Source organism: Heloderma suspectum, chromosome 4 (assembly GCF_057233095.1).
Source record: "Heloderma suspectum isolate Gila_16-S chromosome 4, 16-S_ref, whole genome shotgun sequence".
Lineage (NCBI taxonomy): Eukaryota > Metazoa > Chordata > Lepidosauria > Squamata > Helodermatidae > Heloderma > Heloderma suspectum.
The window spans coordinates 132,647,628-132,669,936 of record NC_139461.1 but is presented as its reverse complement, the minus strand read 5'-3'; the positions used below and the strand labels follow the sequence as shown (position 1 = coordinate 132,669,936).

The window sequence follows — 22,309 nt, the reverse complement described above, 5'->3', positions numbered from 1 at the left end:
ATCAAGAAGATCGCTTCCACATACAAGAAGGGCTTGAGATTTTGCATTTGCAAGGCACAATACCAAGCACTGCAGGATCCCAAGTAGTATTTTAGATCCATACTGTTTAATGGATTAGTCACATCACATATATTGAATCAGATTAGCATGAAAGGAAAAATCTAAATAAATGTGTTAGTCGTTAACGTGTCACAAGGTTCTTTGTTGTTTTTAAAGATGTTACCCTATAGAGATTTACAAGATTATCATATAAAAGAAAGATGGTGACCCAGGAATTTTCCATATTAATTCTCTCTTGCCTGCAATGACATCTACTGTAAATCATACAAATGGTGATTTAGTTGGCAATTCCTTAGAGAGGGGCTTGTAACTAGTGGGATAGAGTGAATAAGTCTTCATATCTTTCTGGCCTTCTTCTCCTGTACTACCAGAACGAGCCTTGGGCTGCACTCCTATGCAATGGTATCTGGGAGTAAGTCCTTTTGAATTCAGTTGGATGTACTTCTGAGTAAGCATGCAGAAAACTAGGCTGTTAAGGCTATCTCAACGAATACTTCTTTGGGGCAGCCGCCAATCTAGAATTCAGATGTGTTGTTGCTTTGTGATTTGATGTTTTATTTTAAATTGTTGTATTTTGCCATCTTCGGTAGAAACACAGCAATTCTTCTGTCCGCCTTGTCTGCAAATGAGTGTTTTCTAAAGCCAGTCTGCCTGAAGAGGATTAAAGATGAATCAATCAGCTGAGCTTTCTGATGATTTCTCCTAGAAGGTGTAAGGATATATTGCATCAGCTACCCTTTATGGACTAAAAGGTGGCACACCTTTCAACCACTTTCTGAGCTAAACATAATGGCTCCATTCTAGATATATGGTTACATGCGACAAGTATATTTTCTGAGACAGTGGTTAGGAATATAGATGGAAATGCACACCTTCATCCACAAATGAGGCGGCTACCTTGCATGCAAATATGCATCACTAGGCTGATGCACATCCAGATCCAGCAAGGGCGTCACCTCTAGGCAGAAACTGCTTTTGCACTTTGATTGCTGAGCTTGATCAAGAATGAATACTGTAAAAACTGGTTCTGATAGAATATTTTTAGTGTTCTGAGGATATTTGGGGGTGGATCCGATGATCTGCCCTTTCCAGAAATAAGTGTTTCTGCTCATTCCGGTGCTTGCCCCCAGAAGCGCTATGTTGCTGCTGCCAGTGGGACGGGCTGCGTGTGCACCAGGGTTGGCGGGCCTAGGCCATCTGCGCAAGGACACCATCAGATAATGCCCAGAGACGTTTAAAAAACTGGTCCTAGAAGTAGGTATCTTTTTTTCCTTGGAAGAGGAAAACAGGAACATGTTTACATCTTCATTAAATTTAATCTCACTTCAGAAATTTGTCCCACAAATACACAGGACAAATTGTTTTTGCTTATTTATTAAATACATTCTTGAAAGACACTTCATAAGGCTTTTGATTTCAGATGTTTGATCCCAAGTTTTAATCATATAACTCCTTTTACTGCTACAATTATAAATATTAGAAGCCAGGAGACCTTTTTTTAAATTGTTTATTCAAATAATTATTCAATTTATAAACCTGGGGGAAAGTCATAATTATTATTTCTTTTTTACAAACTGGTCTCTTCACACAGTCGAGCAGGAATATTATAATGTCTGTCATCTTCAGTTATAAGGGTTACCACTGGCCAGGCCTCTTCTGGATCATTGGGGTAAAGGGTGATGAATTCATCTGTGCTGTACTTATACAGTCGATAAACCTGGATGGTATGCTGCAAAGCATAGGCCAGGAGAAACATTTCCACCTAGCAGAAAAAGTGACAAAATGATGCATTATTTAAAAAGACAAATAGTGAGATATTCTGATTCAGCTAGATATTATGTACATAGAATAGGCTTCCACACCCATGCACCTAGACTGAAGGCACACATGGAAATGAGTGCCGCTCACAACTCCTCAGCCCAGTCCAGAGTGAGTGTGTGTATGTGAGAGTGACAGACAGACAGACAGACAGAGGGGTTTTTTTTTAAATTTTTTTTTTTTAAAAAAGGTGCATTCCTGCAGGAGGAAAAACTCTGTGAGCGCTAATTCAGTTCCCCTCTATGCTCCCCTTTCCCTATGTGAAGGAACTGCTTCTTATGGTCCCACCAATTACTACGTGATGAATGTTCCTGCTGTCTTTTATCCTTTAATTTCCGCTGTCACCAACCATTTCTGATAATCTGTTATGCTCCTTATCACATACACACAGCCAGTAGCTGTTTTTAGGCTATAGGTGTAGTACAAACTGACCTGGAGATTTACTTTAAAGATAAAATAAAAGAATAATCTATTAAAAAACTACACTATAAGATATTTAATGTTTAGCAGGTTGGATATTAAAACTTTAGTCTGCACGTTTCTTACTTAAAAGTCATACTCTTACTTTAAGGAATTCTCTTCCTTAATCGAAACCAATGCCAACTGCCAACTCAGTGTAGTCTTAGCTTTTTATTCTCTCCAGTCAGAACCCTCTAGTTAATCACATTTTAACACCTGGCAAACTGCCAGTTCACTGGCCTATTCCTAATAGCCAATGAATGTAGATAAAATGTTTCCTCCTGGACCTATCACTCTCTGACCCCTTTGATTCCTCTATCCAGTATAAAAATGAACTTAACTAAACCTCCTAAGGCATATAATCACTTCCATGGTAACAGTAACAGCTCTGTTCCTTGGCTGGCTGCCAACTGTAGGCCACACACACAATGTATCTTTTACGCCTCAGAGGTAAACTGCCAACCTTTCCACCTCATGCAATTAACCATTCAAAATCCAAATAACTTTAATAATTAAGAATGCTTTATGTATTATAATCTATGCAATATTTAGACAACTTATCTCCATACTCTGAGAAACAACTGATCAGCATGGTTTGCGCTTCTCTTACTCAGGTAGGTATGAGCACACTGGCTGCTGTGCATATGTTCTGTTGAATCAGAGCCCTGGAATATATTTTGTATAAGAACTTACTTACTTACTTATTTATTTCTATCCCGCCTTGGCTATATACACAGAAGGAAAAGTCAGACTAAACCACAATTAGAGACTCTTTTGCACTGGGATTTTTTTTTTACTGCCAATTCATCATGATGGCACACAGGGAGCTACAGCTACATTTTCCCTATGGTGATATTTTCAATGGTCTTATCAGTATTGGACATTGCCTCACAATGGGTAGAATTCAATAAGGTCTTTCTGTTGATGAAACTGCTTCTGTCACCGGACCTGGGAACAGGGCAATTTCCCATCGGGGAGGAAAGCAGCCAAAGCGGATTACCGCTCATGTGATGTAGGATTCTGCCCGATGGGATTACATGTTAAGCAAACACTCAGTCCTAAAAGCAGGCTCAAACTCCTACAGAAACCATCCTTTAACGAATGGACAACCAAATATAACATTCTAAATACTTGTGGAATACTTGTATGCGTTTAGAGTATAGATCATATGTTTCAGAGCCGTAGTCCTTCAACAATTAATTCAGGCAAGACTGGACTTTAAGCTTCCAGCTCAGAGACATTTTCTGTTCACTCTTTACTCATTCTTCACCTCCTTAGGGAGATGTACATTTAGCTTTGGTTTGTTCAACTGCTAATAAATCCCCCCCACCCCTCGTTGAATGAAGCAATTTTCCAGGTTATTGCAACCCCACACACACTTACACAAAATATGCTCTGCGCATCTGTCAGGCAATAAATCTACTCAACAATTTATGCTCTAAAGAGCATTGTTAGATCTTGCGTAATTCGCCGGTAATCATACTAACACTACAGGGATGTGTGGGTGTGATGGCATGCAGAGTGACTTGCACTGGCATAGTTAATGCAGAATTCTGTGCTGGGCAAGCCAGTAGTGTTTCAATTTTTCAAAGTCTAAGCCTAAGCCAGAACCATCTCATGGACCCAAATCCACCAAACCTGGAGTCTGAGGTCAAACTCTTCATCCTCCCTGAAGGGGGTGATTAATCCCCAGAATCTAAACCCAGAGGGTTTAGATAAAATATCTCCATCTGAAGTCAGGCCACCCACCACCCAAGCAGCTTATTTTCCTATGGAGGCCCCAGGGGCCAAAAAAGATGTTGAACTTCATGTGAAGGCTATCATGTGAAGCGTCACGCTAGGCCAGCGGCTCTTTAAATTCCCTGCAACTTTGCTTGACAGGTGGGAGTCTAGTAGTCATCAAGCCCTGGTTACAGATATAGTAAAGTTCTGGACCGCACTGGATCAACATTTGCCTGGACTACTTTTAGCATAAACTAGGTACTAAATATTAGTTACACAAACGCATGAAAAATTGAGCTTACTTGTTCAAGTCCTCCTGTGTGGCCAAGTTGATTCAAATGGTTTTCCATTAGCTGGGAAGGATTGCTGGATGTATCCCGAGCAAACAGAAGCCAGGAGAATACAGGGACCTCCTTTCCCTTCTCATTGTCTTCATACAATTTGATAGCAATGTTTAGCATGAGAAATTTCACAGCTTCATAGAGTCTGTATTCGTCCTCTTCACTTTTAAAAAGCTCATCACAAGCTGCTTGTCTCTCTGAGAGTATCTTAATTTCACTCATATTTTTCCACTGTAAAGGCAAACACAGGATGTTAGACAAACAGAATGCAGAAAAGAATGGTGAGATACACGTCTCCAGTGTAAACAACTGGCATACTTTCAGCCCAGCTGGAATTCAGACCTCAAAAGCCAACAACTAATCAGATAACAGTTCAATTAGTCAATGAATATTTTAAATTGGTGAGAAGCTGAAAGCTAAGGGTGAGAATTTTGTTGTGGTGTATTAGTGAAAAGAGAATAAAAAATATTGAGGATGAACATTCCCTTTAAGAATGAGTTGCAGCTTCTATCAGACTCTAGGTTTTTACACTTCCTTCAACATTTCAAATTATATTGTGATTTTGGTGATGTGCAAACATTTAAACTTCACTGATCAATTGATTGGTCAGTTAAAAGGCAGATGATACATATTACATTTTTATTTTATTTAATATTTACATGCTATCCCTACATAACAATACATATAATAAAAACAGCACAGCTAAAAAGATTTATAAAAGCAAGCCTGCCAAAGAGATGGTTAGCATGGTAGAATATGATCAACCAGAAATAGGGTGCTTGGAATCAGTCTCCCTTCCTCCATCTCCCAGGCCAAACATGTGATCAGAACCATAAGAGTTGATGGGCTGACCATGCTTTCACATCTATGTGCTGGATGCAAGTTTTTCCCTGTGCTCCACTCATGTGTTTGGGAGAAAGTACCTAGAAAGTATCTTCTGCATCATTTGCATGCAGAAGTCTGTTTCAATGCATGGGCGGATCTTGCAGAATTGGTGTGATTGAGATTGCCATCTATTATCCAGTTAATTCCAATCTCTGTCTGCTGGTTTTATATATTAAGAAATTATATTGAATTGACAATACAGCTAAGCTACAGCTAATTTAAAAACACTGAATTTCTCAAACCTTCCCCTTTAGTAGCATTAAACATTCTTTAATTTCTTCCATCAAGTTTTCCACTTTGCTGGTCCACTTTTGTCTGAATTGCCACTGTGTGATCCACTCATGTTTGACCATCAACTTCTCTGGTAGCTAAAATTTTCAGAAGATAAAAGTTAATATTTGCTAGAAATATGAAAAGATAATCCAGTGTCTAATTATGATATTTTTACTGGGAAAAGTATCTAATCCCTGCTGCCTACAGCTACTTAACAGAACAGGTTCTTTAGAATATTGTTCAAGTAGAGAAGAAACCTATACTGAGTGCCCTTTAAGATTTAAAAAAAAAACCACCCTGGTACTTCTGCTGGTTTTCAGATACACAAATATTTGTGAAAAGGCCTAGGGCTAGTGAATGAACCTATGCATATACCTGCTAAGCAAAAGCTACTGTCATTTTGTCCTATCAAGGGATGTGCAGGAAGTTTGAGGCCTACCAACAGCATGTCCTCTCTTTGGAGCCAGTCAGGAAGCTGAGCAGCTTGGCTAAGTGCTTGAAACAATGTTGCCCTGACAGCACAATAGTTATCCCCTCGCACTCTTCTTATCGAAATAAATTTATGTGAAACTGCTTCATATCCCTATGTTAAGAACAGAAATTACTATTAGATGCACACAGTACATAAATCAGCAACATAAAGGAGTCACCATTTGGTAGTTACCCAGACTTTTAACCCAACCTTCAAAGGTTTCAATGGTGGGAGCCCAATTTTAAGGACTGTTTCACAGATACATCACTCAGTAACTTAGAACTCAGAGATTTGCTGCTGAATGTATGAACTGTCTACGCTAAGACCCAGTTCAGATAAACATCTAAACTGTGGACCTATATCTGTAGGCAGTTTATCCATTCAGCAGCAAATCACTGGGTTCTAAGTTACTGAGTGACGATGAATCCATGATTCAGTCTCTAAACCACCGTTTAGATGACTTGGAATGAGCCACAGCAAGGTCTTGGGATCACACACTCCTCCTCCTCTCTCCTTCTCCTTTCTGCACGGGAGGAGACGAGTGAACAAACATTTCCAGATTTTTTATGAAGCCACATGAGTTTATAGAACTGTGGTTTATTCCAACTCTAATTAGTTAAAACAAGCCAGAACCAAGCAGTAGTTTGATGTTCTGTTAACAGCTTAAATATCCTGCAAGGAGGAATAGAATTAAGGTTTGGAAAGATGATGGCATGAAACACAATCAGAAAGGGGCGGGGGAAACTGCATTTCTCTGATGATAACACCAAGCAGGTGACTGCTATCACCTTCATGCTCTGCTTGTGGGTTTCCTAGAAACATTGGTTCGCAATTGAGGGGAACAGGACACTGGACTGGATCGACATTTGGTCTAACCAGCAAGGCTATTCTTATGTCTTTCTATCTTATTTGCAACACTGCTATATGCTAGCAGCTCTTCCTGCAGGTAAATATTATTTACCAGGATAATGTGGGAAACAGCCTGTATGTAAAGTGATTAGGCATGAAAAAAACCCCACAGGTGTCACCTAGGTTTGCTTTATGAATAAAACCTAATCCTTCACTTACTCATGGCCAGCCCTAATATTTCAAGCACTGAAACATAATTTTTTTAAAAGCAGGAAATAACTGAAAATTGAGAACTAGAGATTCATCCATTCTTTACTTATTTCAAACATGGTTTGATTCAGTACCATTAGGCCAACACTTGAAGCTAACAGGCTGCTTTATGATACACAGTTAAGTTTTACCACTTTTCCCATTTCTGAAATCTACAAACATATGCTTGATGTGCACACAGAGCTCTCCTGCTCAGGATGGCTTCTCCATCCATCTCAACAGAATGAGTCAAACCACGTGTGTATGGCTTGGCAAACACGGGCTATGTCCTATCCCTGCAAAGTCATAATGGGGAGCCCTGGATATGCAAGAAATCTGTGTGCACTTTGAATGGCATGCAGATCTCTGTATCAGGGCAAATATTTTCAGGGGAGAAAATGTGAAGATAGCTCTACAGGGAATAATTTTTATATGTGACAGTAATTACCAAATGGTATCTTTGTTAAAAAAAAAAAAACTATACAAATTAGAGTTAAATTAGTAATTCCCAAATTTTGTGCTGGAGCATAGTAGTGTGCCACAAGAAAGAAATATTTAAAGGCTTCTGTGGACCTCTCAAGTATGCAGTCATAAAGGAGGCTTCCTGTTGCACATGCACGATCCACTGCTTTGGCCTTCCCTTCCCTCCTTCTGAAGAGCCCTCACGAGAGACAGGCAATTCTACCCAGTATCTGCATAGAGAGTGACTGAAAGAGCCAATCAGTCCCGCACAACAGAAACACTGTTGCTACCTTTCAGGTTGCTACCTATTGCTTGCTTGCTTTCTTCCCATCACAAGGACATCCAGGACATTGTTTGCGGTCTTCCCAGCATCTGGCTGACCAATGTCTGAAACAGGATGCTGGACTACATAAACCCTAGTTCTAATCCAGCAGGGCTTTTCTTTTATTATCAACTCTTGATGAATCATTGGGGCGAGACTCCTCTGACAGAGGGAAATTCTTACGTTTCTATACCCTTAACAGTAAATATTTTCAGAGTGAAGTGTGCCTCAAATTTCAATTCAGAAACAGGTGTGCCATCACTATCAGAAATTTGGGAAATAATTCCCTGATATACAGAAGGAATACTATTGTTCGGATCAGTGTCTAGATACTGGCATCTACCACCAGCTGCCCTATGGGAGAGGTCTTGATGACTTGTTATATTTTGATATTGCTTATTGTGATTTTATTAATACCTTTTGATGTTACTTGTAAGCCGCTTTGCAAGGACTTGTATCCTGAAAGTCGGGATATAAACAATTATAAATACACAAACAAATATAAACCTAACATGTGAATCCTGGTAACACTTAACCTATTTTTTTAATATACTATTGCAGTCTTCCCCAACTTGGTGCCCTCCAGATGTTTTGGAGTTCAGCTCCCATTAGCTCACCCAGCGTGGCTAATGGCCAGGAACTCTGGGAGTTGTAGCCCAAAATGTCTGGAGGGCATCAGAGTGGGGAAGGTTGTGCTATTGCAAAGCAAAAGGAGATCAGACCTTTCTTATACATTTGGCATGGGACGTGTTTCCTCTCCATTCCTCTTGGCAGTAATCCATGATGTCTACTTCAGGTTCAACACTTAGCTTATTTTCTGGAAAATCTAAATTGCAATTAATACAAGAGAATTAAGTTTAGGTAAACAGTCAGGAAGCACAGTTCTTCTACACTGCGCACACAAAAGCCAATCTGTATATACATAAACAGAACCCCTGGGATTTGCTTAAGCCTATGTGTCAGCCTTGGCGCATATGGTTGGATCCAGAGTAGCATTTAGTGATGTTCTGCTTGTGTCTGAAAAAGCGGGAGGGGGGAGCAATCCTTGTCATTCCTCCTTCCCCCGGCAGCCCCTGTGCCTCCTAACAATCTGCTCTGGAGAGCTGGGGGAACCTCTGCAGCGGCATGAGAAGCAACACATGGGGAAGAGGTGAATACTGTCTCCTCACCCTCTTCCTCCAGCAGAGAGCCTCTGCCAGACCCTGATGCCTTCTGTGAACTGAAGGAGCCCTTCTGTTCACAGCATGGCCAGCCTGGATCCAACACAAACTATTTAAACTCCTTCAAGTATGATTTTATCTCATCTATTCCGTTTTCACATTCAATGCAGTATTTTCTAAGGAGTTCACACTTATTCCCCATTAGTAAAGGGTGTGGGGGGTGTCTCATGTGCAGATGCTCTGAACACAAAGGCAGGACCAGGCAGATGTCTGGCGAGGTGGGAAAAGACATAAAGGAAAATATTTTAATTAAAAAAGGACACACGTCCCACTCCCCAGTGATGGGGATGCATGCACACAGCCTTCATTCTGCCATGGAACCCTGGCAGCAGAGAGCAAGGCCTAGCAGGAGCCCTGGCAGCGCCTCCATGGAACCCTGGCAGCAGGAGCACTGCCTAGCAAGCTAGAGGAAAGCCAGTGGCCCCGTTTGCTTCCTTCCAGTCTCTGGAAAATCTAAACTGCAATTAAGAGAGGAGATTTAAGTTTAGGGAGAAAGCCAGGAAGCACAGTTCTTCTGCAGTGTCCGAAGGGTGTGTGTGTAATTGTTCCCATCTTCTAAACCTGGGTTGGGCAACTTGTAGCCCTCCAGATGTTTGGGCTGATGAGTTCTCACCACTGGCTAGGCTGGCTAAGACTGATGGGAGTTGTAGGCCAAAATATCTTGGTGGGAGCACAAGTTGCCCATCCCTATTCTAAAATATTATATGCATTTGGCAATGGGGGCTCTAGACACACCAACTTCTGTGTGGGAAGTCTGTCATAGTCACTCCTCTAGTACAAATGAATATAGTTATCTGGGAATGAGGGCATACTTGGGGTGAAGCGTCACAGTTCCAATCAGCAACTAGTTTTGCTGCAGAGCCATTATGAGAAGGAGTGGGGAGGCAGGCCCAGCACCCCCCACTCCCCAAGGGCCTGCTGCGATAGGTTCTATCCCTCCATAACCCTCTGGAGTTGGCCAGAGGTGCTGCCAGCTGCTGACCTGTACTTTACATATTATTCAGCTAATGCATCATGCCATACACAAGCAGTGCTAAAAAGTACCTGAGGAGCCTGTCCCACACACAAGTAACACTTTCTCTCTCTCTATTTCTTCTGCATCACGGTACATGTCCTCCTCGCTGCAACAACATTGACACACACTTCACATAACAGCAATGGTCTAATCCACACAGACATTTCTTTTTTGAGTAAACAGTTACTGTTACGAAACCAGGCTATTTTTAACCGGTAATGGCTGTCAACTGCATATTCATTTAAGCAACAGCGAAAGAACAGACTTAAATACATTGCAAATACTCCAATTAATAAGTCATCGAAGTAAATAACTTGAAGACACACCTTTTTTTCCCCCTCCGGACTATAAAACGTTTAACAGACTGTGACCTCCCAGATTAGGATGCATTTTGTTGGTGATGGCAGAACCTTTGGAATTATACAAGAAGGGGAACAAAAATCATATTATATTTTTTTAAAAAAACACAGTCTAACAAAGCTTATGCCAATTAAAAAATAAATAAATCTAAGGGTGGTATGCCGCCCTGCTGATGGAATGGCTTCTGTCAGCAGAACAGAGGAGCAATTCCCCCTCCCCTCTGCAGCCCTCACCACACCCTCAAAATCTGCTCCAGAGGGTTGGGGGACCCTCCTGAGCAAGCTGGGTGTGGGGGAGGAGAGCAGGCAAGAATCCTATTGCCCTGCTCACACCAAGTTTTATTTCACCCTAAGGCTGCAATCTTGTGCTCATGTACTTGAGAGTAAGGCCCACTGAACTCAAATGGGACTTATCCTGTAGACAATTAGAATAAGGTGACAGAAGGGCACATCATCGCCAGCATCCAAAGAGCTTTGCATGCACTCCTGAAGACCTTCAGTAGGATTTTGCCCATTTTTAACTTCTGGTTAAATCAGATGCTGCATGAGAGGATCTCTCTCCATTCATGTTTTTCAGGGGGCTGGTGCGGGAAGACTGAAATCACAGTCAGTGGATTTGTATTGGTGGTACTGTGTTTTATATTTTGTACTTTGCGTTGTTTTGATTGTGCCTTGTTTTAAACTGTGAGCAGCTTTGTTTTTATCTTGGATAAAGAAAGGTGGGATATAGAGTACTAATACTAGTACTACTCGGTTGGATCCAGAGGTGCCCTTCCATAAAGCAGAAGGCCCCTTATGGGCACAGAAGGGCTTTTTCTAACTTCGCACAAGGAAAGAGCACTGAAATCCAGTCATGTGCTTCTGTTACCTTAAGGCACTGCGCAGTCTCTCGCACAGGATCTCAAGACACATGTCTATGTCGGCGTTGCATGAAGCTTTTTGTTAGCTCTTGCACGAGACTTCTCAGAGTTGTCCTATTCTGAGAAGGTCTTCTGTGTGCACATCTCTGGATCCAACCCAGTAATAAAAATAATTTGGCTAACTGAGGTGGTGGTTATTTTTAGAGAGCATACCAACAACAGAAAATATGGAGTCAAAACAAACGGTTACCAAGTGAAACATGTAGCAAAATGAAACTTAGATGTACTTACTGTTACCTGGTGAGCAAACTGCAAGGAAGTTGAAAGGGCAGGCACATCATCACCATCAAAATGCATGCTAAGTCATCCTACTGGGCAGGAGAAGACAGCAATCCATGACGGATAGGGACTTGAAAAACAAAGGTAGCTTTTAGGAACTGGCACTCTGCTTATTTGTCTAAGCAGCCTGAGCCTCTAACAACTCCTTCTCTGCAAGGCCCCATTCACTGAATGAAGGCTTTTGTTGCCAGGCTGCTTGGAGGACTGGTCACTGTACCTGCTTTCCTCAGTGGCTTGTTTACCTATTCTGATATTTTTAAAGGACAACAACTCAGCTATATTTCCAAGTATATCTTACAATGTTAGCCAAAATAACATGCTCTGGGAGCTAAGTATATGAGGTAAAACACTGCAATAAAAAGGTGCCAATTCTTGTAATTGTTCTGTGTTGCTGGTGGGAGTAGAGCAAGATGAAAGACCTGGGTTACATTTATATACATATTAGCAAGGGTTTAATAAGAAATAAAATGCCATTAAACATTTAATTCCCTCCCCATTCTGGACTTTTAAAAATCCACTTGCAGTAGAGGATGATGGTAAAAAGTTCTCTGCTCTTTTCAGGAAGCCAAAATATTAGATCAGCTCTTTTAGATTAAGTTTTCCCTGAAGATTGCACCTAAGGAAAGTGGAGAAGCAGGCCTCAGGTTTGTGTGCTTCCCCACACCCCTCACCACCAAACCAAGAGATCCCCCATTTATTTGAATCAGAAATGCCCTTGACAGCAGAAGACAGAACGCACTTTCTAGGGGGAACCAGTCTCTAATCTCTCCTATATACTAGAAGAGAAATATCATCTTAACAGGGTTCTAAGAATATGTACATAGATCAGCCTTGCAAGCAAGTCCATGGGAGTTACTCACCTGCATGCGTATGTATATATTTATACCAGTTGGTTACCCACGAACACAGTTCGCGGAGAAAAATCAAATCTAATAAAAGGTTTAACTTAACTGCATTTATTGAAACATTCAAAAGTGTTACATCTTTTATCTTTACAAAACCTCCTTAAATACAATGTTCTTGGTGTAAACTCCAGTGTGGCCTTGTTGTGGTCCAGACAACTAATCTTGAGGTTCGCCATTGAGTGCACACGACTCATGGCAACATAGATCCCTTCAAGATTTGTTTACAGGCAGTATGTTATAGAAGATAGCTTAATTCTTAAAAAAAAAAAAAGTTTATCAACATAAACTCCCGACTTTGAATTATAGTGAAAACTGTTGTTATCTGTGGAATCTGCATGCGTGTGTGTGTGTGTGTGTGTGTGTATATATATATTTATATATATATTTTGTTAGCCTAGAAAGGGAAAAAGAAACTTAAGTGAAACTGGAAGAGATTCTTTCTTACCACAAGCAACCAGGCAAGTTGTTATTTACAAGCCTTATCTAGATAACCTTTCATTCTCAATTGTGTAACACTGAAGTTTGACATGCAGTGAAGATGGGACATTCACAGTCAAAACAGTCATTTCTTCCAGGCCCAAGTAAAGCCTATAAAGAGAGAGGCTCCTGTACAGCCTTACTTTTGACTATGTTAACACAGGTCGGTAAAGAAACAATATTTTGACACTGTAATTTGCCAAAGAGGCTCCCAGTTGCAGCAATAAACCTCTGTTGCTTTTAAGGTGTTCAGAGGTCTCAGGGAGTGGTTAATACACAATGAAAAAAATATAAGAACATTATCAAGAGCACCAAAGGGCTAAGAAGATTTTTCTTGCAGCAACTGTAAAGACTGCTGTCCAAGTAGAGGCATGGGGCTTCTTCCAATCAGATGTATTGAAGGTATGTTATCTGAAAGAATTTGTAATACTTCAAACTGTTTTATCATTCATTGTTCACATAGGACATCTCAGATGCCAGACAAGATGCTGGCAAAACCAGTGGATGTACAGTACATTCAAATTATAACTACTACAGCAATACTGGCCACAGGACAACTAGAACTTTTTAACCCCTTTTTAGATGTTTCACGTTTTATTACGCTACTTTACTTTTTGGAGAGGTTTTATACTCAGACTTGTAAGGTTTGGCCTAGAAAGAAAGACTGGGTACTCATTATATAGTCTGCCACACAGGATTACGTGTGCTTCCACATCCTTTAGCCATTAGGATGCTTACCATGGTTACTGTGAGGTGGTGTATCAAAGCACCAAACATGTAATTGTGCTGAAAATGAATTGTTTTACCAGTTTGCCCTCCAAAATAGAGAAACACAGCAAAAGAAAAGAAAATCAGGTAAACCAAGGCAAATTTTAACCAGGATTTGAAATTAGGGTTTGTAATTCTAGGTTAAGAGGCAATGTAGTTAGCCTTAGCCATTGTTAGCCGTGGCGCAGATGTAATGTGAAAACAGGGGTGCACAACCTAAGGCTTTAACTGGGACCCCCCTGCTGCCCCCTCTCCCAATTCTCTCATACAGATTGCTTTTCCCCAGCCACTGCAAGCAGCAAGGAAAGAGTGATCTGTAATATGATCGCTGGGATGTGTGCATCTGTGTGCAACCGCTGACCCCCAAGCCAGCATCACATGCAGCCCTCTGGGCAAAAAAAGTGGTTAAAGCACTGCTAAGACAAGGTACACAAAAAGAGGAAAGAATTCATGCCAGAAAGGGAAGGAAGGAGCCCACGTTTCTCAATTTGCAGAACACGGTTTGTAGTGAGCCAACATTATATTTGTGATGGACTATAATGTCTTATTTTGCTGGAAGAAGGATCCTGTGTAGCATATGAAAGCTTCCCGCTTCTTCCAATAAAATACATAATTAAGGGAGCAATTCTACAGCCCCTACTCATTGTCTGAGGGGCCATAGGATACTGGGGATTTCCCCCGTACTGCTGAGTTTGGAGATGGCACTCTGACTTTGGAAGGGGGAGTCAGAGATCTCACCACCCAACCCCTCGCAGCTGGCATGGAAAGAACTGTGCCAGCTGGCCTCTGAGGTCGGAAAAGCAACCTCAGAGTGGGAGGAAAAGGGGGCATTTTGGTGGGCGGAGAGGGGAGGAGTCCCAAGAGGCCAGGATACAAGCTACCCTGAGGTGTCTCCAGCCTCCTTCCCTCCTCCTCCGAAGCTCTGTTGCTAGATGGGCAAAAAAGCCTATCTAGCAAAAAATGCAGGGCAGGAGGATGGGGAGGCCATTCCTCCCACACTGCTTTGGATGATCGGAAGCCTCCAAGTTTGGGGGCTTTCAGTCATCAAGGTTGCAATCGACAGGATTGCGCCCTAAATAAATTAACCACTTCAGAATTTGTACAAATGAGAAGCAGTAGAGAAATATTGATAATAATAAAATCATAATAATAATCACACTATCACACATCAGGAAAAGTACAATTAATCAAGTCACAACATTTGAAATAGATTTCCTCCATAAAACTTTGATTACATGAACTCACTAGTCTACAGAGGATTCCATTGGGGAAGAGATGACCGACGCAGACAGTTTTCCTTTATTCTTGCGGTAATTATCTTGGTGGGGTCCAGACGTTTTCAAGACCTCTGTCTGAGCTGTCTTTGTACAAGGTACACTATCTTCTTTGAGAGGTAATGCAGATTTCCCTTTGTGGCTGGTGCTTGTACTTGAAGACATTTTATCGCGAGGAGTGCATTTTTCCTTTTTGTTTTTATAAAATGTCATGCCAAAAAAGCCTTTTCTCGGTTTCTCTTCAGTGGCAGCAGTTTCCTTCCTTGTCTTCTGCTGTAACATCCCAGAGCTAAGAGAAAAATATATGGGAAAAAACCCTCTGTGAAGCTTTAAAGCCTCTTAACTTTTACACTATTAATCCAATACAGATATGAGTCAATTTGGGACAGGGTAGGGGGGGGAATGGAGAAAGCAAGGCAAATGTTGGGTGTTGAGGGATTCCTTAGGCCAGGCCTGACCAACTCGCAACCCATTAAGCTGAATTATATATACTGTGGCCTGTCAAGTGTTTGTCAATCCTTCTCTACCACCCTTTTTGTTTCCTGCTTGAAACTGCACAAATATTTGGCTAACTGAGCCCCTGCTTTTCTGCCATACATGACTATTGGACTGAGTCCAGCTTAGCAACTGCAAGTTGTGCGGCCCTCTTTCGGCCCTTACACATCTGCAATCTGACCAAATTCACCATTGTGCAGAAAGCATACCAGGGATGAGGAAGCTATTAAGCAAGCAGAGCTAAACTAGAACTCTGTCATGGTTGCTTGTACAACGTAGTTGAATATCATAAACAGAATTTGAATACGATCTTACTAGACATCTCAGACGTCAGACTAGATTTCAACTTTGTGCTTTTAGTCTACAGTATTCTTATTCTGAAGTCACTACACATTGGTATAAGCCCTTGGCAAGTCTTGACACGACGAGTCAAAAATCAAGACCTGGAAAAACACTATGAACTTGTTTTTCACATACTTTCCCTTTTCATTTTGATCCTTCAACACATTCAGAATAATATATCTAACCATGTGTTAGAAATCTGTTTCTTGAAGTACAGAAAATTGAGAGATTCCAGTGAAGGCTATTTCCCACATTACACAGCAGCAAACCTAGAAGCAGATTTGGGGGCATGTGTGTGTGTGGGGGGGGCTGCAGGGGGAAGGAAAGTGGAAATCTCACTGCATGAACAGAGGTCTGCTTGCATGATGTTGGATGGAACCCTATATCTACAAAATGATTTTGCATCCACTCATCTTGAAAGTTACCTAGCCATTTAGGGAACAAACTCTCACATGGCCTTCTCTATATCACCAAAACACGGTTCACTGCTGCCATAGTTTCCATGAACTGCAACTGCCACATTTCACGTAAAAGGTGCATTTTCAGAAAGACAGACCTCTGTTACCACCAGTGCTTGCATTATGGATGCAAGGATAGGGAAAATTGTATCTGGGCGATCTCCCATCTAGAACCACAAAAGCAAGTAAACTCTTTCCCAGTAAAGCATCATCAAATTCAAATCTGAGTGACTAGTCTCTGAATACATGCAGCCAGTATACTTTTTTAGACAGTCAATCACAACATGGACTGGCAGAGAGGACACCTGGAAGTGGAGCTGCAGGGACTATATTGATGGTTTTGCTGTGTTGCTGTTCCTCATAACGAGTTTGCAGCAGGAAAGGGATGGGCTGGTACGAAGAAATGTAGGAGGCAGGTTAGCAAACCAAAGCCCTTTTGAAAGGAGTAGCTACAGTCAGTTGCACAAATTAGGAGAGTGGACCAATCCTAATTTTTGAAACGCCATGAATCTGAGCACTCAATATTATAAGCTTGGTATTCCCCCACCCCCTTTTCAAAAAAAAAAAAAAGTGGCTAGCTCTTATATTGTGGATTATTTTTGTTTCAGTCCTCTCCAGCTCTCTGTCACAGGTACATTTCCTCCTTAACCTTCCCCTTACGAGGCGTCTAACTCCCTCTGTTCTGCACAAGTTCATCAATTGTCTACTTCTCTATGGGCCTACTTGCACCACAAACATTGACTGATTTTTATAATGGAGTGACTTTCCGCTGGGTGGGGAAAAAAATCACAGCATCCTAGTGACCCCAGATGTGCCGGTGAGGAGGAGGAGGAGTTCCACCTATTCTCCCACTACATAAGACAGTTGTAATCAAAGGCAGCTGTTAAAGGGCACTGCCTGTTCAGCTATAACTGTGTGGTCTGTGGGCAGGCAGATGGGGATTGAAGCTGTTCCACCATTATTCTGAGGTGAGGAGACAGTGAAAGGAAAAGAGGGAACAGACATCACTCAGTTTAACTTCCATCAAAGAATCCTGGGACTTTTAGTTTCTGTGAGACATTGCTACCATTCTCCCCCTCCCCCTAAAGTTTCCAAGATTCGCTATGGTAAGGGAATTACTCTTAAATGAAAGTTTCAGACTTAGATATGCTTCCAACAAACTCAGTATCTTCTGAGTAAACATGCATAGGATTGCACTGTTATTCTATAGTGAAGATATGCCTGTACAGTGCAATCCTATACATGTCTATTCAAAAGTAAGCCACACTGAGTTCAACAAGAGCAACACCTAGATAAATTTGTATAGGAATGCAAAACCAAGAGGAAAGGTGCTATCCACAAAAACCACCAGGAAGGAAAAGATCCCAAAACACCACTGAGTATAGTCTATAATAATTGTTTACTCATTGTGCAAATCTGTAAAATGCTCTGCTCTACACATTTCGAGATGAAGTCTCTACTTCAGGAGCAATTAATCTGTTTAAATTACATATAGTTTTGTTTTATGGTAAAATTAACATGTACAATTCCTAAAAATTGAATGTGTTAATTTTATCGTATAACAAAAATATGTATTTTATATAATTTAAACAGATTAATTGCTCCCAAAGTAGAGACTTCATCTCAAAATGCGTACAGAAGAGCATTTTACAGATTTGCACAATGAATAAACAATTATTATAGACCATACTCAGTGGCGCTTTGTGATCTTTTCCTTCCTGGTGGTTTTTGTACAAGATTGCAGCCTTAGGACACAACCCTGTGCATGTTTAGACAGAAAAAAAGTGAACAAATCCCAGCATTCCCCAGCCAGCCAATGGTAGGTCTTTTTTCTGTCTAAACATGCACAAAATTGCACCTTTAGGATGCAATCCTATGCTAGTTTAGACAGAAAAAAAGGCTATAACTCTCAGCGTGCCCCAGCCAGTTGCAGGCTTTTTTTCTGTCTAAACTTGCATAAGATTGCACCCTTAGTCTCCTTTCCTTGATCCTGTGTCCATACCATTTGCCATGCTATTCCCCTCGTGAAAAGCAGTGCTGGTGTTCAAATGTGCTGGAAGAACAGGACGACTCCACAGGCTGTATGGTGGGAAGGATTATTAAGGTGAAACTAGATGATCAGTAAGAAGAATCCATCCAAAGAGTGTGGAGCAAGTGATCACTCAGAAGCTGCCAAGAGGTAGAGCCCTTTGTTAATAGCGGCTTCATGTACAGTGAAGTACTTTGGTGTATTTCTACATGTATGTAATCACATGTAATGAATCTGGCATATGTACCAGTTTAATCATAGAAATCCACCACCAAAACAGGCCTCCCACCTTGAATACATGCAACAAAACAGATGTCTATACTTATCATGTGCACCCATGGTGTACATACAAGTGATATCTGTGTAGGACATTCATCATACAAAAAGCAGCCTTTACTCCTGCTGCAGTAGCCACAAAAAGCAAAGCTCAGGATTTAGTTATGAACTTCAGGTGAAAGTATGTCAGTGGGGGCTGCTTAGACAAACTCCTTTCTCTCTCTACAGCCATTCTAGAGAGAAGAAGGTGGGGAAGTGTTTAGCTGTAAAGTCTGCGTATCAGCTATTCAAAATCATGAGCTGGGGAGAAAATCTGGCAAAAGGAATGGGGAAAGGTAAAGTACTCAAAGCATCCCTCCCCTCTACCAAATTTGCCAAAACATCAGATACTGCACGACATAGCTTCTTAAATTCATCTAAAGTTGTTGCATACTAATCTAAGTCATCAGACAGAAAGAAACAACGGCAAAACCCATGTTTTATTTTTAATCTGCATAACACACAGTCTATTACTCTTGGTGAAGAGATAGGGCTTACCTTTCTTGGATGGCTGGTTCCTGGCTACTACTTAGCTTACATCGCTTGGTATTGTCTGTAAGGGTTGTAACGCCAGGACTAATGCAAACCTGTCTTTCTGGACTAGATCTTCGCTCAGCTGGTTTGCTCTCCTCTCCAGCAGCAGTAGCGAGGGCAGCTTTTCCATCATCAACTGGCATACAAAACAGGTCATCCTTATCTGTGATCATCTCTACAGGGTAGAAAATTCACTTGGTAGTCTCAGGCAGCCAAATGCTGTGGGAGGGAAAGAATCGTCAGAGAAATAAAGTTAGTGTAAAGGTTCTAGGCAATATATTCAGTTTTTTAAAAGCATAAATAAGAGGACATTTGTAAGGTACTCTCATATAAGGTACTGGAGCCAAATAAGGGATGTTACTTCCATAGTGCCATACTTATAAGCAGGAGCATCTGGCTGGTCACAGATGGAAGAGTGATGGAGAGGGGCTATCAGGTCCAAACCCTTACAGAGTTCTAGATCTCTGCAGAGGCTAGTAGGGTGGAAGGCAGGGCAGATACTCAATATTCTACTGAAATTGCTGGAGGAGTACAGGAGAAATCCACATGTGGCACTTGCAGCAAATGTACTTGGTTGTGGCGGGATCGGTCTGCTACAAGTGGGTGGGGATTACAGCCCCATTTGCCCCAAATTTAGAGCCGCCTCTGCCTTTAAGGCAGCAATCCTAAGCATGCTTTTACTTGGAAGAAAGACCCAGGGAATTCAGTTAAACCTGGTTGTGAGTAAACATGGTTAGGATAGAGGTATAAAAGCTGCACAGGAGGGGACATTCCACCAGAAGTAGCCACTCTTGAAAATCTAGGGTCTGGGTTCTGGCAACCCGAGCTGGACTTCTGTGACATTACAATCCTGTGCGCTCTTACATTCGACGCAACCAGACTTTCTTCCGAGCAGATATACCTAAGATCGGGCCCAGCTCCTGCTATCAAGCATGGCGATTCTCAAGTCTTTAAAGTGCTACAGAAATAAATCAATACATTAAATACTGAACCTGAAGGAATTACCTTTAACCTAGCATCCATTGCACCATTGAACGACATCGGGCAGCAGAAAAAGATCAAACTCGGGTTTTCAAGTATCACTTTTGCTTCCGTGTGCTCTCCATAGACTTGTAATGTGTAGCTCACGCGTAAAGAGTCAACTTCCGAGTTCACTTTGGACGACTTTTTTTTGTCTCTATCCCCTCCCTTGGGAAGGAATTGGGAGCTGAACAAAGGAAACAAGGGATAAATCCAAGGTATTAGCCCAGCTGTGATTGAGAAGTGGCGTGTCTCTCTTTCCTCCCCACCAAAGGTGGCTGCAAAGACGAACTCGGGTCTTACTTACAATGAAAATGTAAAAAATTGTCCTACAAACGTCAGTACATTCCATTACTCCCATGGTGCAGGTTGGGGGAGGGAGCTGTCGTTGAGTGACTGTACAATACGGTCCACTGTCAATATTGCACTTTTTGAGATGGGGTTAGGCTGGCTGAGCTTCCCATCCCCAAAATTCCCCATCACACACACACCTTGCAGCAAAGGGCTTTCAAAAGCAACCAAAACAAGAAACACCTACAGTTTTCATGTGAAATACAGCCAGACGTAGGAAGAGCATCAACTCCTGGCTTTGCTGCTGTATTTTGCTTTTGGTGGGAAACTTTAGTGCCCAATCACAGCCGTGTTAAAATTCTGGATTTCTCTATTGGATTATTATTATTTTTTTTATGGGCCGCTCTCGCTTCCATCCTGGGGAAAGGGGTAAAAGGGGGGGGGGGTAAAGGAACCAGAAAGCTCCGTCTTGTAACTCATCTCTTTTCCTATCTCTGGAACTCATTTTCGCAGCCTCGTTCTCCATCCACCCCACCCAGCCAATGGCTTTAAAGTTCACCCACAATGCCTTGCACTGGGTGACTGTACTTTTCCCAGCAGGGCATTTCCTGTCTTGTTGTGTCTCCCCCTTTTATGGTTTTTCTGTGAAGGGGGTGTGTGTGTGTGTTGGATGCTGAGAGAGCCAGCTGCATTTGGAGCTCTGTTCCTCTGGGCATGACATGAGTGCTTGCCGGGGGCCGGCCGGCGGGCGGGCGGGTCTTTTAGAGAGGGATCGAAGAGATGGGGCGTTGCCATTTTCCGGTCCAAATTTTGCAGTAGTCGCGTTGCGACGGACTTCAGCGTTATTCATTTTCTGGCTACGGGACACGGCCGCCTCGTCCGCTCCATAGTAGGAATATTCCGTCAGAAGACAACAGGGCTTTGCGCACTTACTCGGGAGGGAGTCTCGCTTCAATCCATAGCACTTGGTTCTAAATAAAATATGGATAGGGGGGTGGTGGTGGTGGTGGTGGTGGTGGTGGGGATATTACGAATACCCGACTATTGTGCAAAGGGTGGGAGGGGAAGCGTGTGATACTGTATGCCGACATTCTGGTCCCTTGTGGGGTCAAATCCCCGCAATATCAAGGGCAGGAAAAAGGCGTTTATGCATTGGGAGGGGAAATACTAAAACAAATGACGGTACTTGCTCGTAGGGAAACCACGAAAGCCCATAGGGAAAGTATGAATGCCCACAGGGAAACATAGGCTTCTACCTGCCCATGGGAAGACCCTGAACCTGCTTCTGCCTGTGTTTCCTCATGGGGATTCAGGATCTTCCTATAGGCAGGTAGAAGCCTGTGTTTCCCCGTGGGCATACAGGATCTACCTAGGGACAAGTACTGTCATTTGTTTTAGTATGTCCCCATTGGGAGCAAAACTTGCAACTCTAGAACATTGATTCACAGGGCCCTAGCCTCAGTGGGGCTGCAGAAGGCTCCTTCCCTAACTTTTCAGCTTGCTTAAAAAAGATTGAGACGTGTGTAGCCCTTTTATTTTTATTCATATAAGAAAAAAGAATGCAGGCAGTTTTCTACTCAATTGGCCAAGAAATAAAGCTGCCGGTGCTCCTGGCAGTGAGTGCAGGGTAAACTGTACTTATTTTTAAGTTTTTGGAACTTGTTGATTTATTAATCTGCAACAGAGTTAAATGGCT

At 41.9% G+C, this 22,309-nt stretch overlaps 1 protein-coding gene across 2 annotated transcripts; it reads right to left on the bottom strand.

Annotated features, from left to right (window-relative positions):
* Positions 1–93: 93 nt before the first annotated feature.
* On the bottom strand, positions 94–20,423 carry OTULIN (OTU deubiquitinase with linear linkage specificity). Of its 2 annotated transcripts, XM_084850572.1 has the most exons (9): positions 20,308–20,423; positions 19,267–19,521; positions 15,101–15,418; positions 10,177–10,253; positions 8,635–8,738; positions 5,998–6,141; positions 5,528–5,653; positions 4,362–4,631; positions 94–1,822 (listed from the first exon to the last, which is right to left on the bottom strand). In XM_084850572.1, the coding sequence occupies exons 2-9, from the start codon at positions 19,473–19,475 to the stop codon at positions 1,628–1,630; spliced, it is 1,443 nt and encodes a 480-aa protein (XP_084706698.1). In that variant the 5' UTR covers positions 19,476–19,521; positions 20,308–20,423; the 3' UTR covers positions 94–1,627. The 2 variants fall into 2 exon arrangements, with proteins under 2 accessions (XP_084706698.1, XP_084706700.1); XM_084850574.1 differs by lacking the exon at positions 5,998–6,141 and having other exon boundaries at positions 1,427–1,822.
* Positions 20,424–22,309: the final 1,886 nt, after the last annotated feature.

Coding starts and splice junctions, on each gene's coding strand:
- OTULIN (XM_084850572.1), bottom strand. CDS start 19,475: ATGATCACAGATAAGGATGACCTGTTTTGTATGCCAGTTGATGATGGA. Junction 6,142..8,634: donor ATGCCAAATGTATAAGAAAG/GTCTGATCTCCT, acceptor TTCTTAACATAG/GGATATGAAGCAGTTTCACA. Junction 4,632..5,527: donor TAATGCTACTAAAGGGGAAG/GTTTGAGAAATT, acceptor TTGCCTTTACAG/TGGAAAAATATGAGTGAAAT.